Here is a 15,152-nt window from a genome sequence, read left to right on the forward strand (position 1 = left end):
GGATTTGCAATAAGCAATAAGTAGTGCTGTATCCAAGAGAATGATTCTGATACGTTCTCCTATATATAATAAAATTCCTAACTGTTGTTTTAAGACAGCACTTGGAACCTTAGGATTACTGCAGCTTTTTACAGCTTAGTGGAGGAAGGGCTATAAAAGAGGTGTTCAATGTAAAGGCCTATGTGTCTGTGTCCATGGGAGCGGTGGGAATACGTTTTGGCATGCCGCAACATATTGGTCCAGTTTTCCAGGCTGAAGATCTGTTTGGCATGCATGAAGGTTTCTTTCCCATCAGCACACTGAATTTCCTGTCAAGGAACTCCAGCCAACAGAGGGAAAGGAAAGAGGACTGGAAAGTTAGCACATACCCAGTTGTTACCCAAAAATGAGATAGGAAGGAGGCTGGGAACTTAAATGGCTCCAGAACTCTGGATTCGTACTAGATAGCAAATTAAGTTGTAAGCCTGTTTCTCACAGTCAAGAAAGCAGTCTTGTGATTTGGCCTCTTTCATGCGGTAAGTATCTCCTGGTATCATGAATACTGCAATCCTTTAGTAGCCATGTGCCAAAAACAGCATGAGAACATTGTAGTCCTACTCAGAGTAGTCTATTTTTCAGTCAGTGGAAAGTGTTTGTACAGATAAAAGAGGCACTTTACTAGATTTACTTCAGAAATTATTATGGAGCTCTATTGAAATTTTTTTCCCATGTCTTAATGACTCCTACTTTCACCTCAATCAAAGTTTCAACATCATCTGATTCTAGCTTAACTACTGCAAGGACATTGTGTGTGGAAAATGTCATTTAGTCTAGAAAGTCAGTATAGTAAGTTGCAAGCCTGAATTTAAGAGATGTTAAATCTGGACAATTTGCAGGATTTATTGAAACTTAAAATTGTACCAAAACGTATAGCAAAAAGGAATAGCCATTTAATTCAGTGATAACAGCATAGTATTCTCTAGCAAAGGAACTTGGAAATTAAAAGCCACAGTAGGATAAAAATGACTATTTGAGATGTTGAATTCACATTTGGAAAGGCTTTTAGCTTTTCCTTCCTGAAACAGAACAGGGAACTCCAATCTGAAAGCAGTTATCAGGCCTTATCATCATCTGATTGTGGCAACATTTGAAGCAGCCTCCAGGGATATCATACACTGATCTGTGTATTCCTTTTTCCTTTTCCCCCTTTTTCACAGATTCACAGAATAGTTAAGGTTGCAAGAGACATCTAGAGATCATCTCGTCCAACCCCCTTGCTCAAACAGGGACACCCAGAGCACGAGGCACAGGGTCCCATCCAGGTGGGCTTGGAAGATCTCCAGAGAAGGAGACTCCACAAGCTCCCTGGGCAGCCTGTTCCAGGGCTCTGTCACCCTCACAGTAAAGAAGTTCTTCCTCACATAGAGATGCAACTTCCTGTGTTTCAACTTACACCCATTGCCCCTTGTCCTATCACCGGCCAACCCTGAGAAGACTCTGGCTCCTTTCTCCCTACGTTCACTCTTCAGGTATTTTATATTTCCAAATACTGACTTACACTTTGTCAAACTAGACCTAAGTTCTGTAACTAAGTTCTTACCAATAGAACATGCCAGAGCAATTCCTGATGCTAAATTAATAAGATTTTAAAGTAATCTATACAGTATAAAAATAAGCAATTTATTAAGGACAGCATCCATTTCATTTTAAAACCAGGCAAAGAAAAAACCTTCACAGTCCTAAAGTTTAAACATCTGTAGAACCTTTCTTTTAACAATGCAAAACCAGTTTTTAAAAATTATCAGAATGGAAGCTGGTTAGGGAATGCATTAGGGAATGGTTTACGTTTTGGCACTTGTCTTGCATTTACTGTATGTTTCTGCTAAAATGATTAGTTATGAAATAACTAAATACTATACTGAATGGATACTATTGAGCTTCATAGTTTTCAGTTATTAAGAGAAATGGAAGAATTTTGGCATTTATCAGTGAAAAAAATCAGTTACAGTTGTGTCTGTGTTGAAGATTGTTACTGCAGTCACAAAGCCTAGAGAACTTCTTACATACACAGCTGAAAGCTGATTTGCTGTAGCATAATTTCATACAAAAGAATATATAAATGTCTTCAATGTGTTTGAGTGAATGACTAGCAGAATATATAGGATCATTTTCTTTACTTTCTTTTTCTGTTGAGATGATGTTTCCCCAATTAATATTTTCCCTTTTTGCATTTCTTCAAATGTGCTGTCACTGCATTCTGTTCTGCTTGTTTTATTGCCCTAACCCATCCAATACTGGAAAAGATTTAAAGATTCTGGAGACACTCCCTGTTCTGTTTGTGCAATGAGCAGCAAAGCAGACCCCGTTCTTGATTGGTCCTTACACACTGCTATCATAAATGTGCTCAACAGCTCCATCCTCTTTTCTTAAGCATCAAGAATAGCATCTTGAACTTCTTTAGACCAAGCAAAAGCATAGGGAAGTGGGGCAAATTAAAAAAAAAATAAGTACAACATTTTAGGACCTTCCTACATTGCTAACATTGCATTTTTAACTTTAACATGATTCAAAATACAAAATAGCCCAGTCCTTTTTTCCTAAGTTAACCAACGTTTGTATGTCTCATTGCATGAGATCTGGAAACCTCTCCCATTTTCTATATACAAAATGGAGACTGAGACAATTCTACTAAACCTAGTATCTGTCTTTTCAGTGTTATTTTTAATATTTTTCTGGGTTACAGGAGACTACTGAAAACTGTGCGCATGTGAATATAAACTAACCTTGCTTGCCTTATCATCTGTCAGAATCAATTCTACTCATTTTATTTTGTCTTGGTATTACCTAGGAATACCACTTATGTGATCTGCTGAGAATAATATCTTCTTTTCCGTGTACAGTGTTTCCAGATGATAATTACAAATATCACAGGTTTAGACAAAACTCATAGAAATACATTTGCATAAATCAAATGAACAGATACTATCAAAATTAAATGAGGGCTGAGCCAATTAATCTAAAAATCTAAAAAAAGTAAGAAATTCAATACCTAATGGAGACCTGTATATTCCTGAGATTTTTTCTGCATCTCAAACTCTTTCCCCTTCACAAAGAACACGGAAAGGGAAATTACATTTAGCTGCACAAAACAATTTCACCCATACTGTCTGAAAACATACATATGGTTTCACTTTACCTAAAATAGATTTTTCCTATATATCTCTTCCAAGTGAGAATTCTCTGGTGATGCATAGCAGGACTCTACTTGTGTTTACAAAATCTGTATAGTAAATGTTAAAATTATAACCACAATGCTTCACCTTTTACTGATAAAGCTAACTTTCTGATAAAAGGCTGTCTAACAGAACAGCTTCCAGAGAATCCTGATAAGCTGTTTGGCCATCAGTTAATGAAGCAGATGGCTCAAACCTAAACTAGCTCTATTTCTAAAATAAATAATGTTGAAAATCTTGGACTTTTTTTTTCTCCTAAATGCTTTGTCAGTTTCTTGTCATGTTCACACACATGTTTCTGGATTAGTTACAACTTCCCCATTTTTTTCGGGCTCATCTTTCAGAAACTGTTCTACTTCAATGGAGTCCACCTTGGCATCTTCAGGAGTTTTGTCTTCAGATTTGTTTAATTCCTCTCTTTCTGCTGCTGCTTCTTTTGTATGTGGTTCTTCCAATTTCTTCTTAATGCAGAAGAAATTTCCTAAAGCCAGCACGAGTGCTGAGGTGGTAACTTCAATTCCAGCAATAATAAAAACAAACATGTACCTCTGTGTTGCATCCAAGAGTTTTCCTGAAAAAGACAACATTCCAGGTAATTAACAAAAATAATTATGTAACTTTGGTCTGTTTTTAAAACAAAATCAGCACCTACATGACTGGTGGTCGGACCTACCCCATAGGTAGGGTCAGACATACCCCCAATCATGTAAAGTTATGTAAAGTTTTTAAAATGAAATTTTAACAACTTTATAACAAAAGAGTTCACAAGTGTTTCAATGTCAGCTTAGCATTTACTAGAAGTATTTAACAATATGAAACACGTATTCCCTCCCCCACCTCCTCCCCAACATACACACTGTCATGCAGTTCAGCTGGAATGAAAACAACTTAGTATACAAGGGATGGGACAAGCACCATACATTTCAGATCAAAATATGTGCATCTGTCACCATGATCTGTATCTGTGTCATCAGCTTCTTGTCATTCCCAGCCTCATTCTTCCTCCCCAGACAAGCCATGCATTTTGCAGGCAATTGGTCTGCTTAAATCTTACGCAGCAGTCAGTCTGGAGCAACTGACTCTGTGATGCCTTATTCAAGTTAAATATTCCTTGGATTGGGTGCAGGTGAATAGAAGGGAGCTCCAAACCTGGATGTCACAAGAAATAATGCACAGTACTGTTTTCCTCTGTAAAGGGTTCTGTCATAGTAAAGATTCTGGACGAATGTTAAGTGCCTGGTGTAAAGAGCATTCTGTGGTAGTGAATTTTTTTTTCTTTTAGTTCAATGTCATATAGTATTTACGTGATATCATTAAGAATGATTTTTTTTGTACTATCCCCTTAGTCTTGAGCTGTGGGACGTATGCAGCAGAAACAAGTCAATCTACCTCCCTTAGAACAGCCCTAATATTTCCTAGTCTTTCTTATAAAGCTCTTTTTTTTCTCTTGTTCACCTTTTGAAGATTTTTTTTTTCCTCCTTTAAATCTCCCATTGGGATAGATTCTATCCCAGTACTTTCTGAAGTAATCTGGCAGATTTCATCTTCTGATTCCCAAATCCAAAGAAATCTTAATTTCCTTAAAGTTACTTGCTGTGTGTGCATGGTATTAATCTCATTTAATATTAGTCATCAACTAGTAAGATAGGCTTACTATCCAACAGACTTTCAGTGTAGGAAGGAACATCTCCAGGTGGCAATTTAACCAATTTTAAAAAGGTCCAAGACAAAAAAAAGGACCAAATTCATCCCACTGTAGCTGCAGAAAGTCACATAAGCATGTGCAACATTAAGACAATATACACTTTTTGAGTGACTTTTGTTGTTTCTTTTTCTCCCCCTTATCATGTAATTTGTATAAATAGGTACAATGCAAATGATTTTGACTTCTGAACTAAATGGAGTACTTACCTGCTGATGGTGGACCAATTAGAACAGCCATAGCTTCCGCCAGGAGAACTAAACCGATAGCACTGGAAAACTTCTGAGTACCAACTATAGCCATGAGAACTTCAAACTGAAGAGCACCTACCATTCCATAAGAAATGCCAAAAAAAATGCAAAAGACCACAAGGCCGCCGTAGTCAACAGACATGGAACCCATAAGATCTGTAAAGCCATTAAAAATCATAGCAAAACTGAAGAGGTAGACACAGCGTGGTCTAACCCACTTGAGACCTGCTACCATTCCACAAATAGGCCGAGCAAAGATATCAATGAATCCCAGAATAGTCAGAAGAAAAGCTGCTTTTGTGTCTTGATACCCTAAATCCTTGGCATAGCTCACAACAAAAACTGGGGGCACAAAGAGGCCAAGCACCATGATAGAGGCTGCTAGTGTGTAGATTACAAAACCACCATCCTTAAATACACTGAAATCCAGAAGCTTTTTCTTCGCTTTCTTCTCATCAAGTTCTTTGGTAGCTTCAGACTTTTTAGGTGGTTCCAAAGGTCTCATTAGTGCTCCACATACACAGCAGTTGAGCAGCATCCCACCCAGTATAAGGAATCCTCCTCTCCAACCATACTCATGCTGTAGGATCTGCCCCAGTGGTGAGAGGGCACAAAGGAACACTGGGCTCCCAGCAGCAGATAGCCCATTGGCTAAAGGACGGCGTTTGTCAAAGTAACGGTTTAACATGATGAGCGAAGGCTGAAAATTGAGTGCCAGACCCAAACCTGTAACACAGTATACACAAAAATTAATACTGGCCTCAATAGGAAATCTCTAATTATAGTTGTTCTGATTCATTTTTACTTATAAAAAAATCCAGGATAACTAAGTATTTGAAAGAGTTACACTCTATAAATACAGGCTGCTGATCATAGTTGTAACCAATGAACATACTGAGAAAAAAAAATTATAAAAAATAAATACGACAAGTTCATTCCATATTGAACTGCTGTCTTCATAAAAGTCCATGTGGATGACCCTGATGGTTTAGCGATTTAGCATTTATATGAATGTTCACAATGAAAGCTAAAAGATTAGCTTTTCAACCATGTACTCTACTTACCGGTAATCACACCTGCAGTTAGATAGATCTGAACAATGCTTGTGCAGAAAGAGGCTATGACCATCCCCATTGATGCAAAAAGGCCACCCACCAACATGACAGGGCGACAGCCAAAGCGATTGACACATACACTGCAGAGAGGACCTGGAAAAGAACAAGAAGTTACAGTTACTAAGCTTTGGGAGGGTGTGGGGGGAATGGTCTTTTTTTTTTCTCTTCCCATTATTTTATGTCAGTTTGCAATTCTTCCTTTTGTCCCAGATTGTCAGGCCACCCGAGGAGAGGAGTCATTTCTCTTTAGTCATAGTTAGTCCTTTTCCTCTTCAAAATGCCATGCATTTTTTTCACCATGTTTAGTAACTACTTAATTACAGGGATTTACTTGTACACGCAAGGTGTATGTGCTTAAGATTTCGGGAATCACGTGAGTTGCAATAGTTCTTCTTTGGAATGCCTTAATTTTGCACCAGTGATGATATGTGATTGGGATCCCCAATGTAAATGTATGATTTACATGTAATACTCTTTCAAAAACAGGTAACGACTTACCTGTACCATAAAGCATGGCCAGCAAGATGGAGGAAATCCATGCAGTGTCACTATATCCAACGCCAAATTCTCTGATAAGTTCTTTGAAGAAGACACTAACTGCCTTAGGAAAGGCATAGGAGAATCCTGTGATGATAAAACAGCCAAAAAGGACAGCCCAGCCCCAGCCTCCATCAGGGGCTTTAATACCAGATGGACCGTCATCAGCTACTACAGCTCCCATGGTGAAGCTCCAAACGTGTTCCCTAAGACATTAAAAACAAACAACAACAACAAAAATGCAGGCTATTTTATACAGTCATCTTACCAAAAATATCCAAAAGTAGAAGCTGTAGTACAAATGAAGTTACAAATACGATATGAAACTTTTTAAATATCGAGGTTTCAGTGGCTACTTCAACTGTTCCTTGTTCTGTCAATTTTAAACCTGCAAAGTTGAATACAAATTAGACCCGTGCAATAGAATTTCAATGTATTCTCATAGCTTTCTAACAGTCAAAACTGTTTGAATTTCAACCAAATCTCATATGGAGATAGCAGGAAGAAACTGGGCATCACATTGTAATTACAGCTCCTTCTTAATGCATACAGGATCTGCACCAGAAAACTGTGTCAATAAATATTCAAAAGAAGTCCAACAGCATCCTTGATTCAAATAATCTTTATTTTAGATGATATCTCAGTGTATAAGGTACTTTCAGATACTTGTCTCCTTATAAACGCATATTTCCACCTTGACAAAAAAGATAAAAAATAGATAGCTGTTAACTCAGAAAATAAAGAGTTTCTCAGATACTAACTTTCCTCTAAAACATAATCTTAAAAGCAGTTTTTCACTACTTCTCATAGGCACGGTGCAGGGTGAGCAGCTGCCTTGAAGTTAGGTCACTGACTGCTGCCCTTTAGAGAGGCATTCTGGACGTGTTGCTATGTGTTAATACCATGTGATCACAACCTACAAAATGCTTCCTAGGTACAGGGCCAAGGCCAACATAAAACCTCTTCTGCTTGTCATAAAGAAGAGTTAAAAATTTGGGCTTGTAGCAAGAAGGTAAGAAAGAACTCTTTAAAAAGAATGGAGGAGACATAGGGGTCAACCTTTCAAAACAGGAAGTGGTTTTATAAACCAGTGAAATAGGTGCGAGTAGAACAGATAGCTGGGAGCAGAGGGAAGTAATTTCTGACAAATAATGAGTAGCAGTTGTGTAATACCTAGGGTCATTTTTTTAAATGAAGTGTCAAATTATATTTTAATCTTTTTAATGTTAAACTCTGATATGTTTAAAATGCAAATTACTGTTCCCACTGGACCATGATTCCACTTTACTACTACCTGCAAGAGGAGTGCAAGCACAGTTGCACATCAGATAAGATTATCAGCAATACAGAAAGATTCTGCTTTGAAAACTATGGCCCACTATAGCAATGGTGATTCATCGAATCGTGTAGTTCTTAGGGATCTCTGTCAGGATCAAACTACGTAAGACACACTCTGTTGATGCAGATTCACTGTGTAGACAATTGGGCGCTGACTGTTAATTAGGTCCAAACGAATGTACTGTATGACATGTAAGCCAGCACTGCTGCTTCTTGGAGGAAACAACTTCATATACAAGACCCAGGCATAATCATGACTATAGCTTGTATATATCTGTGGGTTGCTCAAGAAGGAGAATATGTCTCATGTTACTGGTTTCACCTCTTCTGTAAATATAAGCAGTTAACAGTATATATGAATTTTGTGCTATTCAACTATAATATGATTAAACATGAAGTGAAATAGAAAACATAATAAAATTAAGCATCCTAAATTCTGTGCAGTGATTCTAGGTGTCTTGCTAATTTGCTGACGACCATAAGAATGTGCTCTTAGTTCACTCTTAGTTTGTCAGACTGGGCATTTTTCTCACTGGTTTTCAGCCAGTAAACGTATGTCTTAAAATACAGACCTCATCTCTGCAAGCCCTCCTCACACTGGGATGTTCACTCTTCAAAACTCATTTCCAGTAGCTCCTGTATGCTGCACATTCATACATCACTCTTAGACAACTGTTGATTGGTAATATTAAATTATCTAGAGTTCTCCAAAAATCTCATCTCCTTTATACCTGCTGAATGCTTTGCTATTTATTTATTTAGGAACTTCAGCCCTCAATCCCAAAAGCACTTAAACCTTTACTGAATTTTACTATTTCATTTTACCTTTCATGCTTACATTTGAAAAGCCAGGACCAAGTTTCTATCTGAAATACAGAAACATATTTGGGGAAATTAGGAACCTTCCAGGAAGAAAACCAGTTTATCCAAAAAAAGGAGAGAAATGGCTTGACTAATATGCAGTTACGCATTTTCTTCATCCAAAGACCAAAAATACTTTTGTGATTTGGCAGAGAAAGCAGTTTAATAGCTTTACAATCCCTCTAGTGTGCTCTTCTGCTCCCTACCTGCTCTTCCAATGTCTGTTTACCACATGACAGTATAATGTATATTAAAGGTCTGCTGATCTAAAACCATAATAAACAAAACTACTAATATTTGATGTCTTTTTTAAAGCAAAACATTGTTGAAATCATTCTGAGTGAAATAAAAGCACAGTTAAAGTACAGTTTGTACTCTTCAAAAAGGATTTTTTAAAAAAGCAATAACCAGATAACATTGTGTGCACAAGGTGTAGTACCTTCTTGATACCCATAGATTCAGGGTGAATGGACTTTGATCACTCACATTGTTTCCAAAATGGAAGACAGAACACTTTGGAGTGAATGTTTAAAAATCTGATGGAAGTGATGGAAGTGTAAATCTTCTTTTTCTTTCTTTTGTATGAACCATCTAGTGGTAACATAAACACAGTGGCATGAGCATGATTTGTTGAAAAATACCAGACAGCTGTTTCTGCAGTTGACTTAGGCAACGCAGGGCTGAATTCAGCCATAGGAAGAAATGGCTTATTGCCATCCACCTCTCTGCCTGCACACAGGCGTGGATCTACAGCAAAGATCTTCTGACGGTAATCTCTACAGGCTTCCACTGCTAAATCCATTCAGCAGCCTACATCCAAACCATGGCAGTGGCTCTTTGGAGGAATCGTCACAAAAAAAATTGTGGCAGAATATCTGTTCTACCCGAAAGAAATGCCAGCGCTTCACAAAATTTCTCCGCGGAGCGCGAACCCACGGCGCGTGCCCAGGTCGCGACCCTGCGCGACCCTGCAGCGGTGACGCGCAGCAGCAACAGCCTCCTCGGCTGGCGCGCGCAGCGGCCGCCGCACTGAGACGTGAAGGACGTGACTGGCGGAGGGGTGGGGCTCTTACCGTAATTGCAGACGGCGGCGGTCCTCCGCGCTTCCCGGAGGCGGAACGCGCTGCGGTGCCTGGCAGAGCTCGGCGCGGCGGCTCCGCGCAGCGCCCGCAGAATGCACTCCTCAGGACGGCGAGGGACCCTCCTCCCTGGCGGTTCTCGTGCCCGCTTTCTCGCCCATTTTGTCCCACCTCAGCCATAGTTAGTCCCACCTCGCTTATGGGGGGTTGGCCCCCTTTGTGTGCCTAGTAATAAGAGCCTTTAAAACAATTTCCTACTATGATGTGATGCACAGACTTGCAGATGTGGGAGCCTGGCCTACTCCCAGATTTCCAGAAAAAAATATACTTAGGGGAAGCAGTTAACATCCACTTACTCTTCATCATAAATGTATGCTTGCAGGTATAACTTCAAAATTATCAGAAAACAGCACATCAGGATCTCAAACACCACTGTGTTAAAATTAGTCTATGTATGCATACTTGTGTGTGTCTTGCTCATCTGGTTTAATCCATTAGTAGTTCATAGTTACACAGCAGAATTAAAAAAAAAATGTTAAACAGAACTAAATGAGCCCTGTCTCTTCAAACACAGCGCAGAAGATGCAATTCATCCTGTGGTGGAGCGTAGCGGGTTACCTGGCTGACATTACCCTCCTTAGGCACTAATAAGGAAGTAAAGGGTAAGTTCCTGCGTACAAAGTTGTGCAAAATTGGCATAGCAATATAAGAGGTGAGTTCATTGCTGATTAGCACAGACAAAAGTTTTTCATAAAATTTCACTTCCGGTATAATCAGTATTGAGGCCATTGCCTGCCAACAGAGGGTACTGCAAAACCATTCTGAAGTTGACTTATCTTTCTTTTCTTGCTAGCTTTGCCCTGTCAGAGAAGGTTCTCATTTAAAGGGCTATATCTCAGATTCCATCTCTACAGCAGACATGACAAAATTCCCAGTATTTAATCCAGAGTCAATCATAAATGGCTTTTGCTTTTGTGATATGCCAAATGAAGGACGCAAACCTAGTTTTACCTGTGCGCTTTCATGTTCTTGATATTATCTCATTATTCCCTTGAAAACCATTTCAGAATACAACACACATAGGAAATATTAGGTGATTGCTGCTAGCATCGTGGCTCGTGTATGGTGCAACGTGCAGTATGTACACAAAGAGAACATCCATATTATAAAAAGCAGCACCAAGAAACAAGACAACTCTGATGTTGGTGTTAAGCCAGTACCCTTTATTGGCCATGTGGCAGTAATTTACGGCTACCAATATGGATAGCATGACCTTTTTAAATTATGTATACTGACCTCCTATATAGCTAGACAGTTTCCCTTCAATTAATTTTATTTGGGCAGATCTGCTAGAAATCTATCCAACCTTGAATTCCTAGACTAGAAATAAGTAATGGAAATAGAAATATTCTATAAATAGAAAACAGGTCATACACTTCCATATAGGGATCCCAGTTCAGACTGGATTCCCACTAGGTTGAGTGTTGTACAGTCACAAAAGGAAGATAGTCCAAGCTGAGCAATGTAGGGATCTATGTTCAGTTTCTTATCCATGCAATTTAAAGAATAGCACCTCTTTTTCCATAGGATGTTGAGAGTAGGGATTCACTGAAAAGTGTACGGTACTTGATACTACAGCAATAGGAATCTTAAATCCTGAACACACCCCACCCCCCCATATTTGCCCAAGGATATTAAAATCTAAACAAGCTAGACAAAATATTTTTTTTTTCATTGAAGACTAACCGTCTTCACTGAAATCATGCAGGAAATTACCCTTGCCATAATCAATTTATTTTAATGTTCTCCAGAAACTGATTGTAGCCTCTACATATAAAGCAACTACCTGTTACAAGGACGTATCGCAGACATCTGTCTACTCAGCAGTGTTTTAGTCTAAACACTAAATAATGCTTCTTACATTTTAATCTTAATTTATTGCATTCATTCTTGATGGCATGGCTACATGCCATCTTGATGGGCTAATCATCTGAAGCAGAAGTACATTTCTTGGGCCTCAACTGCCTAAATGCCAGCCATTTTAGTTAAACATCCATTTCCAAAGATGTCTGCAAACTCCCATCCCCTACAAAATCTTTACCGTATTTACCCATGCCTTCCATGACCTCCTGTTCTCCACCTTACAATGTGAAGTCACTTTCATTTTCCCAGCTAAACCCTCTTTATCAGAGACAGGTTTCCAGTGATGCAGGATCTCCATATGCCTTTTTGAGAGGCTTGCCAGCTTTCAACACTTCACTGTTTCTCAAAACTCCGAAGAAAAAAACATGCAGTGTTTCTGTGCTGTCTATAGCTATAGGCTATATATGTAGGCCATATATATAGAGAGGCTATATATGTGTGTGTGTCATATACCAACACTTACTAGCAATCTCCTATCCTTGCTTACGTTCAAATCATTTTAATGTTTTTTTTCACTGCTAGAGCTGCAACACTATATCACAGGTTACTGGTGTGAACAAATTCATGCTGCAAGCTCATGTGAAACAAGGGATGGTGACAGCATCCTATTATCTGAGTAAACTGATCTGTAGGGGATGTTCGGCGCTTCCTGCTTTTTTAATAATCAGCATGTTACCATTATCTTATTTGGGAAAAAAATATTTTTTGTGTGTGTGTACTTCTTTAATAACAAGCATGATACCAGAAAAGACCCCCAACTTACTCTGGACCATAAGCAAAAGAACAAGCCACAGATCTGCATACTAACTTGAAGCTGAAAGAGGAAAGACTAATGTGATTTTCTTCTTACCAAGAAAGGAACAGCTTTTTTAATTTTAATGGAAATACTTGCATAAATATTTTCTTTACTTAAAAATACAGCTGTAACTAGCAGTTCAGTCTTCACAGGTACCATCTTTGAGACAAATACATTCATTAGTTCTATAACAACAATATTGTGAGCTCCCTAGTTTTCATATCAAATGCCTCATTTCAGGAGAAGCAGACCTTTTTTTTTCCTAAAACCTGTGTTTTTTTAATACCACATCCATTACCTTAACTGCAAACGCATTACTGTCAGTATCCTGGGAACAGACAAAATACGCCCTTTCTGTGTGCACAGAACAAGAAGACAACATGCCTTCAATTATCCTGTCACTTTCAATACGCTTTCAGAAATGGATGCTACAGGAGCCCAACTTCAGCTGAATACTCATATCTTTGTATAGTACACCTGAGTATCCCAGTAGCTTACATTTGTGTATGTGAATTATTATTCAAAATTGAAAATGTGTATAAGTCATCTTAGTATTTTTATAATATTTAACTTCATAATATTTTATAATTTCCCTTGAGTTACTTCCTCTGACTTAATTACAACATCTGTATTGTACTGTTTTACATTTTCAAACCGCTGACTGCCACACCTTAATAAACTACTGCTTCTTTGGAAACAAGTATTGCAAAACTTACATAATTTCATCCTAAACCAAATGGTTTACCAGGTATCACAACAACTCAAATCTATTGTTTAAGCAGGTTTCCAGAACCAGATTTTCAGAAACGGTGAGGAAGTTGTACTGTTGCAATTCAATCTCCTGTTTGTTCGTGTAGGGGAAAAAAAAAAAAAAAAAAAAAAAATCTCTTTCCAAAAAGACGAAGGATGAACTAAGGAAGACTGGGGCAGCCCCGGCGCAAGGCGAGGCGAGGGGGTCAGAGAACAATGGTGGCGACGGTGCGGAGCCGCCAACGGCCGCGAGGCCGCGGGCGGCCCCGAGGCTGGCGTCCACCCCTCCCCTGCCTTCCCCTTCCCTCGCCGCCAGGAGCCCCGTCAGCTCCTGCGGGTGCGCTGGCGGCTCCGCGCTGCCTCGGATGAAAACTGTCTATAAGGAGACTAGAGATTAAGCGTCCGAGTGCTTAATCGTTTTCAGAGCGCGCGCAGAAGCGACTAACGGTGCTAATGCTTTGGGTTGAGACGATGTCCTCGCCAGGGACAGTCCCTCAGGCTGCGTTTTGCGCGCTCCGTCGGATTCCAGATTGTCACCGAAATGGGAAACGGAAATGAGAGGTGAACGACAGTGAAAGGAATGAGAGGTGTGTGGTCAAACGCAAACCCTCGAATCCTGGTGTATCTGAAGCCAGCGATCAGACGAAACAAAGTCCGAGCTTGTGGGCGGCGAGGGCTGCTGTGCTGTCGCCAGGGCCGAGGCGCCCCTCGGCGCAACGTGGGACACAGCGAGGGACGCTGCAGGCAACCCAGATCCGCGGCAGCCGGGCTGGACTGGGCCGCCAGCACCGCTCAGCGCCCGGACAGCGCCGGCGCGGGGGGCGCTGCGCTAGCGCGGGCTGCAACAGACCGGAGAGCGCCTGCCTAACCTCTGCTTCGCGGAGGACCCCGATCTCGAGATTGGCGAAGCGCGAGGCACCCGCCGCACCGCTCAAGGCGGAATCAGCGATCGCGACAGTGGCGCCCCGCCCGCCGCCCTAGCGGCCTTCCCGCCGCGGGATGCTGTGGGGATGCCGCTCGCACGAGGCGCCGGCGGCTCCCGAGCGCGGCCGCCGGCCAGAACTCCGCCGAGCAGGGGCGTGCGTTAGGCCTGCGGCGACAGGCTAGCCCGACGGGGTCCCGCGCTTCTGTGGCGCTCGTCCCGTGAGTCCGCTAAGCCTCCACGGTATTGCGTACGACGACTGTGCCTCCCTACCTGAGTCACTTCCCGCGCCTCGGCGTCGGGATGCTGAGTGGGCGCCGACCTCCTGTCCACTCCTGCCGGTGAACCCGGACGGACCCGCTCCGACCCGTCTGCCGATGCCCCGCCGGCTGCGGAGCCTTTCGGCTACGGCCGCTTTGCCAGGCTGCTCGTCCCTCCCACGTCAGAGTGGCAGTGGCGAGTCCTAGCGCCGCCAGGGCGCGCAGCCCCGCGCTACAGGTTCGCCCGGGCAGGGGCGCGGCGGGAGGCGCTCGGCGGTGGCCTCGCCCCAATCCTGAGGCGGAGCCTCAAGGCGTCTCGGCGCGTCTGGCGGGAAGGCTCTGCGCAGCTAAGGCAGCGTTCATAAAGGACGTGCGTCCGGATCTGTTTCCGTAAGCGGGAGGTGCT

At 41.2% G+C, this 15,152-nt stretch overlaps 1 protein-coding gene across 1 annotated transcript; it reads right to left on the reverse strand.

Moving 5' to 3' along the window:
* Positions 1-1,570: 1,570 nt before the first annotated feature.
* SLC16A3 (solute carrier family 16 member 3) lies at positions 1,571-14,897 on the reverse strand. The gene is made up of 5 exons (XM_026049125.1): positions 14,760-14,897; positions 6,779-7,023; positions 6,230-6,373; positions 5,124-5,891; positions 1,571-3,783 (listed from the first exon to the last, which is right to left on the reverse strand). Exons 2-5 carry the CDS (start codon positions 6,999-7,001, stop codon positions 3,497-3,499), a joined length of 1,422 nt encoding a protein of 473 aa, XP_025904910.1. The 5' UTR covers positions 7,002-7,023; positions 14,760-14,897; the 3' UTR covers positions 1,571-3,496.
* Positions 14,898-15,152: the final 255 nt, after the last annotated feature.

Source organism: Nothoprocta perdicaria, unplaced genomic scaffold, assembly GCF_003342845.1.
Source record: "Nothoprocta perdicaria isolate Ctin4 unplaced genomic scaffold, notPer1 scaffold_593, whole genome shotgun sequence".
Lineage (NCBI taxonomy): Eukaryota > Metazoa > Chordata > Aves > Tinamiformes > Tinamidae > Nothoprocta > Nothoprocta perdicaria.

Coding starts and splice junctions, on each gene's coding strand:
- SLC16A3 (XM_026049125.1), bottom strand. CDS start 7,001: ATGGGAGCTGTAGTAGCTGATGACGGTCCATCTGGTATTAAAGCCCCT. Junction 5,892..6,229: donor AACTGCAGGTGTGATTACCG/GTAAGTAGAGTA, acceptor ACTGTGTTACAG/GTTTGGGTCTGGCACTCAAT. Junction 3,784..5,123: donor AATTGGTCCACCATCAGCAG/GTAAGTACTCCA, acceptor TGTCTTTTTCAG/GAAAACTCTTGGATGCAACA.